Source organism: Atractosteus spatula, chromosome 12 (genome assembly GCF_055471065.1).
Source record: "Atractosteus spatula isolate fAtrSpa1 chromosome 12, fAtrSpa1.hap1, whole genome shotgun sequence".
In the NCBI taxonomy this organism is placed as follows: Eukaryota; Metazoa; Chordata; class Actinopteri; order Semionotiformes; family Lepisosteidae; genus Atractosteus; species Atractosteus spatula.
In genome coordinates, this window is record NC_142717.1 from 4,164,456 (window position 1) to 4,183,554 (window position 19,099).

The following is a 19,099-nucleotide window of genomic DNA, read 5'->3' on the forward strand; positions in this document are numbered from 1 at the left end:
CGATCTACGTTATTCAGTCCATTGTCACATGTTTTCCCAAATTCACTTATTTCAGCGTTCGTCTGATCTGCAATGACGTTTGTAAAAGCACGCTCATTCACAAAACCTTTCCTCGGTCGCTCTCCTGCTGCTGCCCGCCCTGCTGCAGCGCGACGCCTAGAAAAGTGCTCCGAGCCAGTGCACGCAAGCCAGCAGACCGATGCGGGAGAAAAACACACTTTTCTACTTCAGGAACCTCTGCGAATGGTTTGCTTCGTGGAAACAAAGAGTCGCATTGATGCATGATGAAAACAATCACAACAGAGCTATAGGATCCTCATATGAAGCCTGCAACAGTCTACATAAAGGAAACTCACAAAGCCGCCTATACCAGTAAGCTGTTTTTTTTAGGGAAACTTCAGTCTCGAGTTCTGCACGCCCCCCCACCACATGTGCTTTCGTAAATACAGTACACGTACACACACACACACAAAACGTTTTTCATCTCTTTTTCATCCAGTACATGTTTGTCCCCTTATAATGAGCTCCTCCGGAGATGTCGCTGCAAGATTCAACAGCACAGGATGACACCTGTCAAAACGCACGTACCTTTGAACATTACCAAACAAACGCTTTACTCCTTCCATATCGCCCAAAACATTAAATATTGCCACCCACATCATAACACCCTTATTAATTCCCTGGCAGTCTGCATGTCCCGCCTTTTCTCATTTTTGTGGCAATAAACAAATAGCGTCATCTTAGTCACAGGAACCTAATACCTCAACATGGCTCGAAGAAATCTTTATTGCCTTTGTTACATTTCGCGTGGCTGCCGGTACTGTGCAACGCAGTCCAGCGGTCCTTTGCGAATATGACAACGCCAGTGTCAGATTACACAGAATTGCGCGGCTGGCAGAACAATGCAGGGCTCGAGTAATATCGGGCAGCACAGAGAGCGGGGCAGCTCCACCGGACCGCACACCTGTGAGCATGACTTGCTGGGTGGGTGTAAAAGCAGAAGCCCTCTAAGGTTACCACATGCGCGCTTTGCAATGGCAATGGTGCGGCGCAACACGACACTTGCGGCGGGGCATGACGATCCTCCCCCTGAACATGCATACACACAGCACGCAGGCCCATCTTGACAACAACTGCGAATGCATGACTACCGATACTTCAACGGGAGCCCGCAGTGATTGTTATGCTTTCTTCCGTCGGCTTCTCCTGTGCCGCCACTGCGGTATACAGGGACACTACGCGTGGCTCACACGGGGCCGGGCTCGACCGCTTCTCCGCTGGAGCTCTGCGGGGTGAACGTCCCCTCGTTTCATCGGGAGCGCTAAATCATTCAATACTGAACACACACACAAACACACCCCTCCACACGCACGCACACACACACAAAAAAACATACACACCTTCAAGCGGGATTTGAGCGGTCCCTTGACAGTCATTTCCTCCTCCGAGTACTCCCTCACGCTGCCGTCCTGCATCAGCACCGTGTAAACATTGCGGCGAGGTGCCGCGGCTGGGTCCCCGTTCTCCGGTTTGACAGCTTGGACCACCCCCGGGAGCGCTGCCCCGTCAGCGGTCGGGCTCGGCGCGCAGACGCGGCTGCCGGGCACCGAGCGCTTCACCAGACGCCGGGAATGCATGCCCGCTTTTTTTTTCTGCTGCTTCTTCTGCCTTTTGGCGAACGCCTACACCTATGCCCTTCAATAAGCGGGGGGGGGGGGGAGACACACGACGAGGTGCTTTTATTAATCGATACGGAACGGTGAAACACCGCGAAGCCAACGCCGCGGGATCAGACTCGGTCCAAAAACGCTTTCGCGCAAAACAGCATTTTCTTTAACCTTTTTTTTTTATTCTTATTTCGCAGAACGGCTTGCGATCTCGCTCCAAAAAAATGGGAAGTGCAGTTACAAAGACCAAAAAAATAAAGAGCCCCCGTTTCTGCCACAGCATGCACGGCACCGAAGTGCAACAGACTGCGAGAAACAATGTATCAATGCACGGTTCTGCCCCCTTCATGCGACCGGCTACCAGGCTCCCTTCCTTCGACCTGTTTGTTTTCCTAGCCGTTCCCTGTAGCCCTGACAGTGCGAGAGGAAAAACGCGACGTAGATCTCCTCCTTAATCCCGGACTGGGAGGTACCGCTCCGTCAGCCGCCCCGCGTCGCTCCCGGCCCCGCTGGGACCGCGGGGGAGTTCAGCGCCGGCCCTCCGGCGACCCGGCCCGGCCGGCGGAGGCGATGCGCCTTTGCGGGGCGTGAACCCGCCTGCCTGGCCCGGGCGACCGTGCCAGCCGGGGAAACTCCGGGTCGGGCTTTTCTGCAGCTCCGCGCCGCGCAGCTCGCCTTGCCAAGCCCGGCCGGCGGAGTAGCGGGCTGTTAGACATGTGCGGAGCTGCGGGGCCGTCGGCTGTCGCCATTGGCCGCCGGCGCACACGCCTCCGCCGTCTCCCCTCTCTCCCTCGCCGCGGAGATGTCAGCCTCCCTCCGCCAACAGCGGCAGGCGGGCGACGGTTCATTCAAAACAATGACGCAAGGATGGAGAGAGGGAGGTGAGGAAGGGAGGAGAGACACAACAAAAGGTCCGAGGCGAGGTGTACCGCATGCCGCAGCTCCTGTGACGTGCTGGGAGGCAGCGTGTGAAAACCATCACATTATTATCGTGGTACGAGCGAGATTCGGCAGCCGAGGAAACGACACTAATTTCTTTAGAAACTGAAAAAAACCTGGATAGGGAACCTTTTCATAAACAGAAAACGTATTGAGCGCACCACGTTTTTCTCTACGCTGATAAAAAAAACCAAACAGGTGTATGTATATATATTTTAATGCAGTCCGCGTCTACCTCTGTGGAGTATAATAACAGTGAGAACTTAAATCTTTTGCAGTATATGAGTCTAACCCCCCCCCCCCCCCTTTGTTGTGGGACTGCTAAACACTTGTTTATAGAATATGAATCGAATTGCTGTAATAATCAAAGATGCGATGTATATGGCACGAAAGCCTCCTGCCATTAACACCTCAGCTGCCACCTAAGGCGCTCGTACGACGTACAGTAGCTAAACTATCGGGTCTCCCATGAACAGGCGAGGTTTGTTTGCAGAATGATGTATTTATAGTCATTGTTGTCGAAATACCTAATTACTTGTTAGGAAGGTGGTGCGTTTAACTCTTACGTCATGCGTCTGACAGGTTTTCTATTTAAAAAAAAAAAGGGATTCAGTTTCCGTGCTTTAATTACTGTTCAAATACAAATTTCTAGCCAGTTCGCGTCTCCTTAATTTTTGCCAGGACCTCGTGTATGGTGGGGGGGGGGTTGGGGCTCCAAAAATGCACGTTCTACATCACAAAATAAAAATTTTCACATATACTGTACACGTCACCTTTACTAAATTCGTATTTTTATCTGACATGGAGTCTCTGGCCACTGTTTGGGGGCAGGAGTGTGGTGCGTTGGTGAGGGGTCTGGACTTGAAACTGCTCCTGTATCCTTCAGCAAGTACGTTATTCGGATTACTCTATTAAAATGCCACGCAGTATAAATCATTGCAAATGTCAGTCAGTTTAGACAAAAGGATCTGCCAAATAAATGCAGTTATGTGCTGGTTTTATTACTTACCTGCTTTATTGTGACTGGGAATGGGTCGTTCTATACCCTTATGTTCAAATGTTAGATAAATGCACAAAACAGCGCATCTCGGTGACAATGTTGTTCATTCGAGCCCTTGTTTCCCCTCGATGACCTCCTCCGCGATGGCAGCATGTTGAAAAGAGCTGCCCCGGGCTAGCTGTGCGGCAGTACTAATGAATCACTTCGCCCGAGCTTTTATCCCAAACGAGGCTGGTGGAGGCGACGAGGGGTGAACGGTTCAGCGGCAGCGGCGGACTGACAGCGGAGAGCTCGGCGTAGATCTCCAGACTGATCAACACACGGCCTTGTTATACTGTAACTCCTCTTCTTCAGCCAGCGGACCACTGGTCTAGAGACAGCTGTTACCAAGAGTGCTTTTCTATATGAACTGCTGTGCTTTTGTATGAAGCCTTAGCCCAGAGCTGCGTTGTCTGTACGTACACGAGGGTTCCAAATCTCCTACCTGTCGGAAGTTTTGTATGGCTGCCTTCTTGAACAGGGATCGCAGGGATTAGCCCAGGTATGATTCTGGCTCCTCTGAGCTGCTCCCATGTGGCTTCTCCAAATAAAACCCCCGGTTGCTCTCTTCATTGCGCAGATGGGTTACAAGTCACAGTTGCACCCAGTGGAATCATAGCAAGTTTAACTGTACTCTATAATCAGGTGGATGTTAGGTTACAATTGTATAATGCATCAGTAAGATCCCATGATAGAACACTCTATATTACTTTGCTGTCTGTGTTATACATAGATTTTGCTGCTCTGAAAATCAGTCCAGAGTACAGCAACCAGATATATTAGGGGGTTTAAAGGAATGCCCTACTGTACATGGACAGGCTAGAGGAGCTGAATATCTTTAGTTTTGAACCGAGAAGCTTGCAAGGAGACCCCATTCAAAATCAAAGGCAACTGACCTAGTCTACCTGATGGACTGTTTCAGGCTCACCAGTGACACTCTTGAGGTTTCATATACAGTACCACAAATGGTCACAAATGGGAATTAAGAAATGAATTTTCTTTAAGGACAGGAAGCAGTTTTGACACAAAGGATTGTGGGAGTCTTCAGAAAGGAACCCTGCCTTCCTCCAAAAAACAGCTGGATGAGATCAATCTGCGAGCATTCAAATGTGCTACTTGGGCATAATGGCCTCTTCTCAATTATAACCATTCTTATGTACGGTATCTATGAAATAATTTCCTTAGCTCTTTCGTCTGTTAGGCTTATTCAGTAGTTGTGAATGAGTGCATTGAAAATGTATTTGAAAACATGACCCAGTTAAAAAAGCTAGCGTTAAACCCATTTCACCTTTGTTAATGAAAACTGTAGGCCTGAATAAGGGAGAAAAAACAAATTATTAAGCTTCCCAATATTCAAAATCATAGACCTAAATTCAGGATTTAAAAGTGTGCTTTAAGACATTTATATATGAAAGATAAGAAAAATGATACACTTTACTGTAACTTAATACACTGCATTTCATATATATGAGCTGCTAAAACCAATTTAAAAGCCTTTTTATATTTAATTGCTAGAAATAAACTATCTTGCGGCTAAAAGAAACGGAAAAGGTATTGTTTAATTTTATTTTACTTTCACAGATCTGTGCAATAGCAGGCCTGCAACATGAAGGAACTCATATTAGTGTTGGTAAATGTAAGAGCCTGTGACTCATAAAATCTGAAGTTGTTCAAACTGCTATGTATGCAATGAGATTTATATATTCATAGAGCAGCTTGTAAATGCTAGAAACTGAGGAATGCGAAAAAATGTTTAGACATTTAATTTTTTATAAAAACGACTTTTAAGATTTACTAGCATAAAGTAGAGCTGCTTCAGATTTAAACTTTAACTTCAGAAAAGTTATTTTATAGGTTAAATACATTATGAATGGAACATACTGTAAGTGCTCATGTGAGAAGGATTTGGACAGAACACAGCAGTTTCCTGTTTTAGAGGTGTTTATATGAAAAGATCCAAATGACTTGCAACTTTAAAATTAAATAACATTTTACGGGTAGTACAGTTATTTTCAAAGAATCACTGCAAAGTGATTGACAAAAATGCATAAAAAACAAAACTAAAATAGTACTTTTAAATTGTTCATAAAACATTTTGTGTGATAATTGTATACAACCATTTGAAACATTGCAATACAGATTAAGGGACACCAGGGTACAGTGCAACATAATTTCTAGTTTACCTGGAAACTTAATTTGGCACATTATGCAGGATGTCATAAAGAGACTACTGATATTTTGAATTTCTTTCTTAAGGGCCTGAAAATGTTCTAAGTGCTTACCGGCAATACCTGTTTTTATCGACAAAACCCCTAGCATTTTGATTATGTTCAACTGTCATTTCTGAACACTGGTAAAACTCTGGTAAAACCCTAATTTCAGTACCTTCCAGCTCCCCGATTTTTAAAGGAAGTACAGTACCACCAAGGACGTATCGTTGGACAAACAAAACCACAGCATGAAGTAAAAAATGGAACGGCACTTTGAAAGGACCTTTGTACATTTGTGTACCAGAACCAAAACGAAAAAAAACAACAACCATCCCAAAGTGTTTCTGCTGACACGTTGTTTTAATACTGACTCATTGGAATTGAGACTTTGCAAAATCATATTAGCTCATTTCAGGAACCCAGTTGTGCACTGTTTGCAAAACGTACCATATGTACAGGCAAAATGGCACTGGTCATGAGCCTTCAATAAAAATGGCATTTCTGACTTGTCTATTAACACACTACTTGCTGTGATACTCACAGAACAATAAGTTTCCCTTAAAGTTGTATCATAACCCTTGCTGTTAAACTATACTAATGTACCACTACAAACATCTGTTTTATCATCTCTCGTTTTATGGAATTACCAACAAAACCTAGAAAAATACAATGATATACAAATACAGTCTTTTCACACTCAGCATAACACTGTAACACATCTTAATCTTCACACAAAGTTTCCTTTTTCAATATATACAGAAGCTATTTTTCAATACAGCAATCACAGAAAGTGTGTTGAAAAAGAATTTAGAAAGAGTTCTAAAACAGGTGCATTGAAATCCTTTTTAAATTTTAATGGAATATCGGTAATGAGGGGTAGCACAAGAGAATAGCAGCTGGCACTGCCAACTCATTTCCCCTGGGTTCTGGGTTCAATTCCCAGACCGGGGTAAGAGCTTGCATGTTCTTCCCATGTTTGTGTGGGTGTTGTCTGCAAACTCTAGATTTTTTCCCCGTGATCCAAATACATGCATTTCTAAGTAGTTGGGTGTGTGTCCTCTGATGGGCTTCTACCCCACGCTAGGATGTCGTCGCGGTGCCAGTCGAGTTTTTCTCTGGCTCACCTTAACCTCCTGAGGTTAAAGCAGTAACTGAACGTGGACGGAGATTTTATCATGAATACCCCCCAAAATGGTACAGGATTGGAAGAAAAACGAGTCATCATTGAGCTTAGTCTCCACTGCATGCAAATGGGATATGTGATATCCAAATCGGAAAAGTGTTTTAGTCAAATTCTCAGATTCATATTGGTTAAGGTTTCACCATCAAATTGAAGGAGTAAAACATTTATCCCAGGTTCCACACGGAAAGATATAAGCCTACCGTTCTAATTAAGTGCAAAGTATTTTACATGTTATGTTCGATGTTCTTTCAATTTAAATTGAATTGCCAGCTCTTACTTGGCATGCCAGCCTCTCAGGTTTTCCCCTCTAGTGAAATGTATGACAAACGTCTAGCAACAGCAATAGATCATCATTAAATCATCATTAGATCAATAAAAAAACATAGTGATTAAAATCTCTTTACATAAAAGCTAGAGGCAAAACAATTTGTCAGAAAAATCGAATGATAAAATATCATTATCATTAACTGGGTGGTGACCCATTTTAGTTTAATCATTTCCAGCCACATTTGTAAACTATTACATTTATAGCTGCTGGCTTGCTAATACTGAACAAACATTAACAATTGCTCCACACAATTGGTCTTGTGTTCCTTTTTAAACCATGTAATTTTCCAGAGTTATCAAGAGCTGTTTAAGAAGTCAACAGCTGTGTTCTTTACAAAAATCCACTTGAAAAGGGAATTTTAAAAAGGCCATTTTTCGTCCATTAGGCCTTTAGAACATTTCTGGCTTGGTGGCAGGCATATTATTTTTTGTAGTTACTTAATTTAAAAACTGAAAACATGCAAGACAGACACTTATTTTCCACTGTGGGGAACACTGCCCACTTCATTTTAAGTTATGTACACAAGCTATTTGCCCACAGTGGAAAACCAGGCCTCCATTTTCGGAACTGAAATACCTGTGCTTGACTTCACTGTTCTTACCAAGACCTTTATGTTTTGTGGTTTTGCTGTAGATACAGGAGTGTAGGTGATTTTCCTACAGTATTTTCTTTCCTACATCTCAATTCATTACTGTGACATCAATGTCAGATCAGTTCCGAGACCAAATTGTGGACAATATTAAAGACAATATATGGCTCTTACTGTATATAAACATTTAGTTAAAATGGAAACATTTAGTGCATAGCATAAAATAAAGTGGAGGTTAAAGAAAAAAGAAAGTTACCCCTTTAATATAACTTATCATCTGAGACATAAATATAAATTCTTTCTGTTTTTTTTACTATGTGCAGGAGCTACAATTTGCTTTTATGCTCTCAGTATGTTGGCTAGTATTAAACAAAGCATTATGTGATCTTATAAAAAAGATTGGAACGCCAACATCTACAAAGAACAAAAAAGGCAATAAAACATCAATACAATTTTTGTTAATAAAATAAAACTTGACACTTACATGTAAGTACCTTACATTGAAAGAATTCTGCATTAGTCAAAATGGCTGCTGCGAACATAAGTACCTAAATTTAACATGAGATTTCAAAAGCTCACTTGACAGTGGATTGCAAATTAAGAATTTTAAGACAGCAATAGCAACCCTGTATTACAGTATGCTGACCAACTTTCAGAGCCCTACAAGAAACAAGTGAAGACAATAGTGCACTTGAATTATATCCAAGAACAGTGTGCCAAGACAAAACAATAATTTTAATAGTTTAACTATTCGTCTAAAGAATGGCATTCCTGTCAAAACAAAACTAGGAAGCAGTGCTTCTCCATAATGTTATTATATTCAAAATACTTTATGAGTCATAAGGCAGATGATATCGGCTTTTAACAGTCATTTCCCAGTTTTAATTTTAGTATTTTCAAGTGCCTTTTGCCTGCTGACTGAGACTAAAGTGGTGACAGATGTCACCAATGTTTGCTGCTGCTGGCTTTTGAAAAACACACAAAAGAGTACCGACAAGAATCAATCGCTCATGTGTCCCTAATGGGGACCCTGCTGGGAAGTGAGAGAAAAAGAGCCCCTTTCTTGAGGGCACATGACTGCCCTAATTGTGAGTTACTGAGAACAAATACCCAGAACAGAACTGGATCTGCAGGTACTTCATATATTACCCTTCTACGGTTACGGTGCTGTGCTGTGTACCTTTATCATTCTGGGCGACTACATGCATCTGTGTAAAGAAATCAGTCTTCCAACTAATTAGCAGGGTCAAAATAAAACAAGCAAAAATTCTAGGACCCTTACTTTTCTTCCTGTTGTAGTCCAAACAGGACGATGATGTTTTTTGGACAACTCTGCAAAACAACAGACGTTTCCACTGACTTTTTTTAAAAAGACTTATCGAACCTTGTTTACTGTAATCACTGCGATAGTGTAATGACATCATCTTGATGATGACCTATGTCATCCCTGAAGTAAAGTGCATGTTACATTAATTTCGTACAGGTCCTGGGTTGTACTACAGTACCCACCAAAAACTACAGACCTGCCGTTTCTTCTGCTTTGCCCGAAGCTCCTGGAGTCTCAGTTTCAATAGGGCAGTTTCCCTACTGGCATCAGACATCAGGCGTCAAGAATCAGATCCATTATTTAAAAAGTACTACAATTTTACATGTTACCATTAGAGTACCACAACAGCCAGCCATTGACCAGCACTGAATAAGCTAACCAGATTCACCATTCCAGTCATATTATGCAGTAAGTGCCATATTACTTTGGCAAAATCATATTAATTGGAAAAAAAAATGCAAAAAAGCCATTTTGAGATATGAAGAACTGAGGTTGTTGAAACCTTTACGTAGCACAGTTTTCACTGCAAAAGCAAGTCAGAAATTCCTCTCCTTTTATGATCCATGACAGGAGTCTTAAACCCTGGTTCTGAAAAGCCACAGGGCTTTGTGGTTTCCTCTCCAATCCCAACTCTCTATTACTTAACTGATGACAACTGGTTGAGGTTATTGAGGACCTCATCTCGCGGTTTAAGACTCATGTCATAAAGACTGCAATTCCTCGGGGACGAAAAACGATCTGTGGTTTAGCGTGCCAAGATGAAAAAGTTTAAAATAGCCTGTTAAGAAGATTCCAAATTCAGAATGAACAATTACAGGACAAAGTTCAAAGTTATACTGCCATCTCTTTCTTGTCCCTTCCATGGCTTTTTTAAGATTGTTCTGTGGGGCTTCTTCTCGGCTTTTGCTTTTGAAATTCCTCCAGCAAAAGTACTTTGGATGGGGAGGGCGATTACAGTTTGACATAGCTCTGAGGTCACAGATGCACCACTGATATACATACAGTACACCATCAATATACAAGCACTCAGCTATGAAGAGCTGTTTCTGAAGAACTGGCATCCTGGGAACAGCAGCAGGAAGGGTAATACGCTACCTAGGCAGGAAGAATCAGATGAGAATCATCCAGGAAACACAATATGAGAGGAACTGAGAAGCTGCACCACGTAAAGGGTTTGTAAATCTCTTTAAAAAAAATTAAACTCCGGAAGTTTAAACCAGGTTCCGAGAAGTTCAAAAAGCCCTTGTAGGAATGGCAACATCACTAAAAGCCAGATCCTGAAATAAACACAGGTTTGGATTTCATTTACAAAACAGCAAAAACAGAAGGTATGATTTATCACATTGGGGGAAAGTGTTTGCAGCCCAGTCCTTTTCTTTCAGTCGTAGTCCAAGACGTCTGCTGTGGAACCTTCACAACCGAGAACACTCCAAGTCGCCCACGCTTTCGTAGTCGGGCTCCTGAACGCCCGGCGACTGCTCCGTTTCCGACTCGGGCCCTGTCCTTCCATCTCCCTTTGTTAAAATCCTGATCGTTTCGTAGCCAGGGTCCGTGTTTTCTGCCACCATTTCTTCAGATTTAGGTGGAACCTCAGGGGTGTGTTCCTGGTAAACATCGTTCACCGAGGCGTACAGATCGCTGGGGACAGCGGAAGACCCCAAACTGTTTGTCCCGCCAGGACAGCTGCAGTCTTGATCCTTCAGCTTAATGGACGGTTTAACGACACTGGAATACATAGCCGATATCTAAACAAAAACGACAGAAAGTCAGGTGATGTCTTCCAGGTCAGAACTGTCACAAAACACACCCAATAAAACTTGTTTAAATGCTTATTTTTTCAGCAAAGCAATGCCTGCTGTTGTTTTATCTCTTTTGTAGCCTAGCTTAAAGATGTATTTCATTCTCATGTCTTTAAAGAAGTGATGATTATCTATGTTCCTAAAAAGAATGTCTTGCTGACTATACTGGCTAACTGAATGCAATTCATTCATTTCTGTATGCGAGTGAATCCTGAATAGAAACGTGGACTGTATATATGTACGTGAACTGTATTATTCCTTTAAGGAGAAATATCATGTCTGCCCTTTCATCGTTTTTGTTTTACTTCTCTAAGTTCACTTGCATTGAGCAGGGGGAACTGGAAAGCAGTGCAGATCAGGAGGCACATGATTGTTTCACACAGCAGAGGCGTGCTTTTGGGGTGCTGCCTGGGTCGTTCTATACTGGCGTTCTGCAAACACCACATGTGAAATGCAGAAATAGCGGAGAGGCCGCTTTTTGGTTTTATGCCTCTAAATTATGGAACTCACTACCGCTTTTTATTAGGCAGTGAAAAAACATGTGAAAACATATCTTTTTAATTTAGCTTTTAGTTAAAATAGTTCTTTGCTTTTTGTACTCATGTTTCTATTTTATTTATCTTTTATTGTTCTTGTTTTCTTACAGCTTTCTTCATTTTTATTCTTTTTTATTTTTCAAGCATAAATTGACATTTGTGTTGCTTTACTGTTTACTGTGCTTTCCTTTACAACTGAATGTACAGTAGAACTCTTAATTGTACGATTATTATTATTATCATAATGATTAAAATATATCATCAGAGCCCTGATCAAGGATCCCCAAGAGCTCAAAGCTGACCAGGGTCTATCTGCTTCTGCTGCCCAGCTGTGACCCCCATGGCTATAATCAGGGAATACAGCAGGGAGAACCACATTTAGGAGGGTGTGTGTGTTGTGTTCATCGCGTCCGTAGTGGTGTGAGCGTCGCAGACGTTCAGGCAAATCTTTTGCTAATTAGCATTTCCAAAAAGAGTGGGAGAAGAAGAGGACGACCAACTGTTGACAGCTGGACAAATCAGACGGAATAAAGATCCATATCTCACCGGTGAGGGTCGCCTCCGTGAACACAGACAAAGAGCTTGTTATGAGCTCTCCGATGAGTGCTGACAGATCAGTGTTCGAGTGGTGGCTCGGGTAGCTGGCCTGCAGGCTGCCCAGTGGGACAGCCTTTTAAACAGCCACAGTTTGGAGTGCCGTGCGCGTCGTGTAGCCTGAAGGCTGCCAACTCAAATCTAACAAATATCAACTAGCTCACTGCGGTTGGGAGGGCTCAGGGACGCAGGGCACGGTTAACTGCCAAGACTGGGTGAAGACGATTTTAGCACATCCATGTTTCCCAAATCTGTCTCTGGGGCATTACTCTGAGAGCGGGCTTTTGATCTCGCCGGCTTACCACATTTTAATATCAACGGGGCTTAGCGTTTTGTACATCAACATGAAATCCTTGTGGGCTTTTGAATTGTAAAAGGTGTGTGCTTGAGTCATGTATACAATCTGCAATAAATAATTAGTTACGGATTGGTTGAAAAACCCGGAGTACTCTGAGGAGGGGAGGAGGGTAGGGGTTGCCAAGCAGGTTTGGGAAAAAAGCTGCGCTTTAGGAAATCTTCTGTTGTGTCGCTCCTCCTGCTCCGACAGACATGCTCTCTGTGCTCAGAGCTCACTGTGCGAGAAGAACCGGAAGGCTTGAGGTCGTGCGTGTGCGGTCTTTAACACCTCAGGGGTGGGGATGTGCGGGCGTTTCCAATAAGGCAGGTGTCAGAAACAAATCTGGAGAATTTGAATTTGTGTTACAGCTGCTCCGGGCTGAAAGTGGGCGCCGCGAGCTAAGACACGAAAAAACCTACCTCATCCTCTGAAAGGGAGGGATTTTCCTGCCGAGATTTGTAGCTTGAAGTACTGTCTCTCTACAAAAATAACAGAGAGGAAGATTCGTTTGCAAAGTGCTTTCGTTATTTAACAAACCCGTCACAAGTTTGTCTCGTGTCATTCCCCCTTGTAATTTACAGTGACAGATAATGCATTTCTTCTGAAATATTGAAGTGTCTGACTTCACAGGAGGGATTTCAGAGGATCCCTGCAGGACCACAGACACCTTACAACCATTTCTATGGATATTCAGCTCTTTCAAGGATTCTGTGTATATTAAGCGTTTGAGAGACAAATATTTTCAACGGTTATAATTTACAACATTTTATACTTCCTCCAAGGTAAAAGGCAATACTAAGGTCTCTTTTACAAACAATATGTCTTATAAGAACATAATGAACTGCATACAGAAAACAACTTGGAATTATGTTTCTTCCACACTCCTCAGCTTTCATTAAAGTCTTTTCAAATCAGTCAGGTTAATACAGTTTCTGGAGTACATGGAATACTGATTTAAATCACATTCTGCTCTGGGTACAGTTTTACTTCACAAAATCAAAATAAACAGCATTCTGTATAAGACATTAAAAAAAACAATATCCCAGTTCTGCATACCAGTCAAAACCATTTTATATCAGGGTTTTTTTTCTACACTGCAAAGGATAAATAACAGAAAGACATACTGACATTCAGTCATCTTTTAAGCTGGAACTCTGCAGGGGTAGAATTAAGGCTAACTTTAAATTTTTAAACAGCGTTTTGCTTAAACATTCACTCTTATCAGAGCGTCTTAATATATAAAGTTTTCAGCTCTTCTACAAAGAGAATTCATCTGATACATAGCTAAATCTTTTACTAGCTGTGCACAGTGTGTTAAGAATTCTAAAAATGTCCCTTCCCTTTACAAATTCTCCTTTGGACACATTTTCTAATTAATTCAGACAGGAAGTCATGCTCGCTCAATACTGTATTTGTGTCTCAACAAAACAGTTTTTTTTAAGTCCTACTAGTCTGACATTATTTTACCAGTTAATAAATATCTGATCACAACCATAACTTCACACTTAGTAACTATTTGAAGGTCCCTAAAGACGCTGAGATACTGTATTAAAACAGTGGAATATTTTCCTTTTCTGGATGGATAACAGTGGTCACCTGCACCATCACGGTGTGTCACATCATTCCTGCCACCAAATAGAATACTGCTTCTGTTCCTATCTAGGCAGGAATCGTGAGTTTCAGGATTCCTGTTGGCAGTAAAGAGAGCTCACAGAAAGGTTGAGGTTATGCTTCTTTCGACATGGTATATTCTGGTACCTGACAAACTGCAATCAAAGACAGGTGCAGTTAAAGAGAAGACAAATTGCAAATGAAGAGGTGCGTTCAGTTTTGCTAGCCACAAAGCAGATATTGAGCTGAAAAGTGATCATATTTTCCTTTTCTTTTCTTTCTGTGGCACCTCAGTATTGTCCTCTCGAGTTAAGCTGGGGATGATCTGTGCAGAATTCAGGACTATCTTCCAGTTTCTTTCGGACTGTTTATTAAATATGCAACTTTTACAGGAAACCAATATTTCTAAATAAGGAAACCTTTCTCAGTAAAGTACACCTACAAGTGCAGATTAACCACATCCGAAATTTAAATCTAATTTGAAAAATCCTTTGTGGTGCTTCTGCATTTCACAAAAAGATCATCACAGCCCTTTGCTTCACCATCGACTTGCCAGAAAGCTCTGTGGGCAAAATGCCACACTGTTGCCAGCCTGCTGTGGAAAAGAGTTATCTTGCAATCCTGTGTGGTTAAGACGACCTCTGCAAAACATATTCACATGTTCCACTTTACCTGTAAAATCCAAATCCAATCACGTGTCACCATAAATTAATTAGATTACAAGTAATATATTAAACAAGCCATCCAAGTCTTCAATGGACTGATTTGTTCTTTCAAACAGTGAAGATGGTTTTGGTGAACACCACACAGTTACCACAACAAAAAGTCACTTAATCTGAAAACCAGTCATGAAGGTTAAAGGGACTTTCAGATCAGTATCAGATCTTTCTGGTAGAATATTTAAGGCCAGGGGTTCTTAAGACTGAAGAGATTTGTGAGAAGCTGGGATAGCTTTAGAGGAAAATATCTGAAGTTCAGGACCCTGAGGAGGCTGCTTCTTCCCTAGGTATTTATTCCACATCCAGTTACTCTGAAAATGCCATTATTCTCTCAAAGTATTTTACTTGTTTTTAAATTAAGAGAGCTGACAGCTTGGTCTTCAAACAAAATTGTAATTCCCTTTCTATCTTAGCATGCTTATTAACTTAATGGCTCCAGAGGTCTGCCTGCTGTTTAAAATGACCTCAGCTACCCCAAAAAACGACTGTGTAAATATGTCATCCCTTGGGGAGGTGTTCTTTGAAACAATCTGTTGTTGCCAACCAACCTGTTTAATTAAATTGGTTAATTTGGGTAATTGCATATATTGAGTGCTAATTTGACTACAGATCTTCTTTTGTCATTGAGAAATGCAAATCAAGACGCAGCTATTAAACACTTCCAGTAATCCATTAATGATCAGAAAGCCACTTAATGCTAAGGAAGGTTATAGCAAGCCCATGTTTTACCCAGCAGAGTCAGTAACGCAAAGTGGGACTATAGTCAGAACAAGTTATGAGTCCAATAAAGGACACATCTGTCAGCCCTCATTCCACTGCACACCGAAAGGTCACACGCTTCCTTTTGGTTATTGTAGTTAATTTAAATAATTTAGACACAGAGCTTGAATTATCTAGATACACCACCTGTTCTTAGTATGCAATAGCAGAAATGTATTGTAGGAAGGTGCTGTCCACTATGAGAAAGAGACAAGACTTTCTGTGCTTAAGATTCAGCAGTGTGTCAGAGCTGCATGAAGAGAAAGCATCAGTCATTAACTGATTGATTCCCTCAGAGAGCTCACTGCAGTAACCTCCATTAATTCATAGGCTGCCAGAAGACTACCGTTCAAGGGCAGGCGGGACTGCTATATTCGAACAATTAATATTCACAATCAACCCATCGAAGCTCTTTGCAGACATCAGGATGAGAATACCTTGCTTACCTAATCAGAAGAAGGCCCTTTTTTACCAATTAAAATATTGCAAGCTACAGAAAAGAGCTTAATCTACTTTTGACACAACAAAGCAAGTTTTCTTGCACTGACTCCCTCTGGATTTCAAAATACAATTTAAAATACAGCTGTTCACCTTTAAGGCCCTCAATGAGCAGTTACCTCCCGAGACACCTGAACCTTGTCTGTGCTCTTTGGCCCTTCTTTCAGTTTCCAAAACTGGGGTCTGGACCCTGGGAGACTGTGCTTTCTGTTCTGTTGCCAAAAGGATGTGAAATGATCTTCCAGCCCATATTAGGTTGTGGAAGTCTGTCAGCAGCGTTAAATCCTGTCTTAAGCCTGTGTCTATACAGCAGCTTTTAAATCTGTTTTATTTATTGCATTATGTTTTGCTTATTAATTTGTATTTAATGTTTTTGCTTTGGCGTTGTTTTTGCTGTAAAGTAACTAGAAAAGCATCATGAAAGGCAAAATACAAAATAATAATACAAAACGCAAATGCTTAAAATTGTAAAACCGTAGACTGACACTTTTTTGAGTTTTGTAAAGAACCCTTTTTGTAAAAAAAAGTATGAAAACCAGGAGTCATATTCAGGAAAGATGACTAGTACTTATAATGATACCTTTGCTACTGCGACAATTTAATGATCCACTCTACAGTAATACACAGGCATACAAATAAAGTCCTCAACGACGTGAATTCAGCAGGTTTTTAGGTTTCTTTAAATAATCATCAGCCAAAAACTATTAAACTAATGATGAGTTCAACTAGGACCTGTGGACACTGCAGCTCTGCGTGACTGGAGCTGTGCAGCAGTGAGCCAACATGCAGACTTGATAAGGCAAGAGTGCGTCAGAGTCATAGTGAGCAAGATCTACTCAAGATTTATTGGACTTTTTCTAGACCTGGACTTTACTTTTTCTGGCTGAAAATACTAGTTCGTTCTCTTTTGACACTTCAAAGAAGTCTGTCCAATTAATCATCAGTGATATTTCTGAATTACGAGGTGGATCTCAAGACGGAAGGTTTTGACGCTGGAGACAGCGTTCATGTATTATCCAACACAACCTGTTAGATTAATTTAAAAGGCAATGGCGGGACTATCAATAAACACCTCTGAATGGCACAAGCATTACGATGGCATACTATAATATTGGCGAGTTTAAGATTACAGTAAGGAAATACTGAGGTGAAGAGGGTGAAATGTCAAGACTAACATTTAGAAATAGAATGATGCCTACTTTAAAAAAATCCTAGTCTAACCAGAGGTATGCAACAGGATCATATGAATGTGTAGGAGGATAGGGCCAATCGCTTGCCATAAATCAAAATGCATAAACAGAAATGCTAATCTTTGAGCCAGAGGTTCTGCTTATCCCATCTGAGTGGGCAAGTGCCGTCCTGCAGAATTCGGTGAACTTGGAATCCGTACTCCCAAAATGCCCAACGGACTTGTCCTAGAAGACGTGTAGCTGTCAGAAGTACTCCGTACTTGGAAACTGACTCCTACATTGTATCTCCTTCTTAGACGCTTTCCTGCAAACAAGTGGCTCCATGCCCATTCTTGCAGCCGGTGCCAGTTTCTGGATCCACAGAGCACCTACCGGTAAACCTTCAGAAGCAAACCAAGCAGATAACTGGAACCCAATACGACTCATGGGGCGAAGAGATCACTGGGCACCTTAGGTGCAGAAGAACAACCTTTTTCAACTTGGATAATTACTTAGAACAGGCACAGGGCAACACAGCTCTGTTTTGCTCTTCACAGATCTTTGAAGGGCCACTCACCTTCTCCGGCTCTCCATCGTCGTGCCCTGTGCCCTCAGCGCCGGGCTGTGCCCGGCTCTCGTGCTCGTCCAAGGCTTTGTCGGGGAGGGGCGGCGCGGTGTCGTCTCCCGGCTCCGTCTGGCTGGAGGGGGGCTCTGCGTTCACGGAGCGCCGGCTCTTCTTCTTGAAGTCGATGGAGGCGTACTCGGCGGCCGGGCTGTCGGAGACGCCGCCGGAGCTCTCGTCCCTCTGAGTGGGAGCGGTCTCGGCCTGGCTCTGGGCCGGAGCCGGACAGTTGTGAGGCACAGGGTCCTGGCCCTTGATCTCCTTCACCGTCTCGTACAGCGAGTCCTCGATGTTAGCGTCCTGGGAGGTGCTCTCTTTCACCACCTCGTAGGGGGAGTCCACAGCAGCGCTTGCAGCGTCCAGGGCACACTTCAGAGCGCTGTCGGGGGGTATGCTGGGAAGCTCCCGATCCTGATGGCCCTTTGAGGACTTCCCTTGGCTGTCCTGGACCTCCTCCTGGCTGGACAACATTTCTTCAGATGGCTGGGGGCTGGTGTCTCCAGAGTTGTCCGAAAGAACTACACAGAAGACATCGTAAGCATATGGATCAGTCACACGTGGCTCAAGGTCCGAATGGGAAGGTTTCAGAAGCACCTCTATGCTGTCGAACGTGTGAAATTAAACATTAACAGCTCGATTTAAAAATAATAATAACATGATCACTTCCAGCTTCCTTTTAAATTGAAATGACCATTCTTTTAATAATCGTCTAATTTTCCATCTCATTTTTTAAGCTTGTAGAAGCTTCCAGTTTTCAAACTCACCAGTGCCACTGGTCAGCGGCCCATTTTGAGAGCAACTTCTCGATATGATGTGCTCATGACTGCCAGCAGACTGGCGAAGTGTTTCTCTTTCAGACACCTGCAAAACAAGACATTTCCTCGTCACCTGGACGCAAACAAACACTTACAGCTCGTGCACAATTTATGAGTTACTTGTTAAAGTGAATAAAGGCTGTGCTCTATGTGAAACAGTGCTCGAGAACTTAAATCACAGGACATTTAATCATTACATACAGTTATGTGCAAACAATATTACAGTGCATGCCAAATTTATTCTTACCCATGGTGGAATAGGAAAATTCCACAACAAAGATTTACAGACTGGATAATGTTTCTTGCTTAAAAGGTCTAAAAATGTCATATGGTAATGTTAATAACATTGCTCAGAGCA

General features: G+C 42.4%; 2 protein-coding genes across 4 annotated transcripts in view; both read right to left on the bottom strand.

Moving 5' to 3' along the window:
• Window positions 1-2,494, bottom strand: part of znf704 (zinc finger protein 704) — a 55,066-nt gene extending 52,572 nt beyond the window's left edge. The window contains exon 1 of the mRNA XM_088929713.1: window positions 1,401-2,494. Coding sequence (XP_088785839.1) covers window positions 1,401-1,637 — 237 coding nt within the window. The 5' untranslated portion in view covers window positions 1,638-2,494. The remainder of the gene's footprint in view (window positions 1-1,400) is intronic.
• A 3,700-nt stretch (window positions 2,495-6,194) lies between these two features.
• pag1 (phosphoprotein membrane anchor with glycosphingolipid microdomains 1) overlaps window positions 6,195-19,099 on the bottom strand; it is a 59,512-nt gene continuing 46,607 nt past the window's right edge. For all 3 annotated transcript variants that reach the window (XM_088929728.1, XM_088929729.1, XM_088929730.1), the window contains 4 exons: window positions 18,691-18,787; window positions 17,882-18,444; window positions 12,968-13,027; window positions 6,195-11,027 (listed from right to left, as the gene is read on the bottom strand). In XM_088929728.1, coding sequence (XP_088785854.1) covers window positions 10,695-11,027; window positions 12,968-13,027; window positions 17,882-18,444; window positions 18,691-18,787 — 1,053 coding nt within the window. In that variant the 3' untranslated portion in view covers window positions 6,195-10,694. The remainder of the gene's footprint in view (window positions 11,028-12,967; window positions 13,028-17,881; window positions 18,445-18,690; window positions 18,788-19,099) is intronic.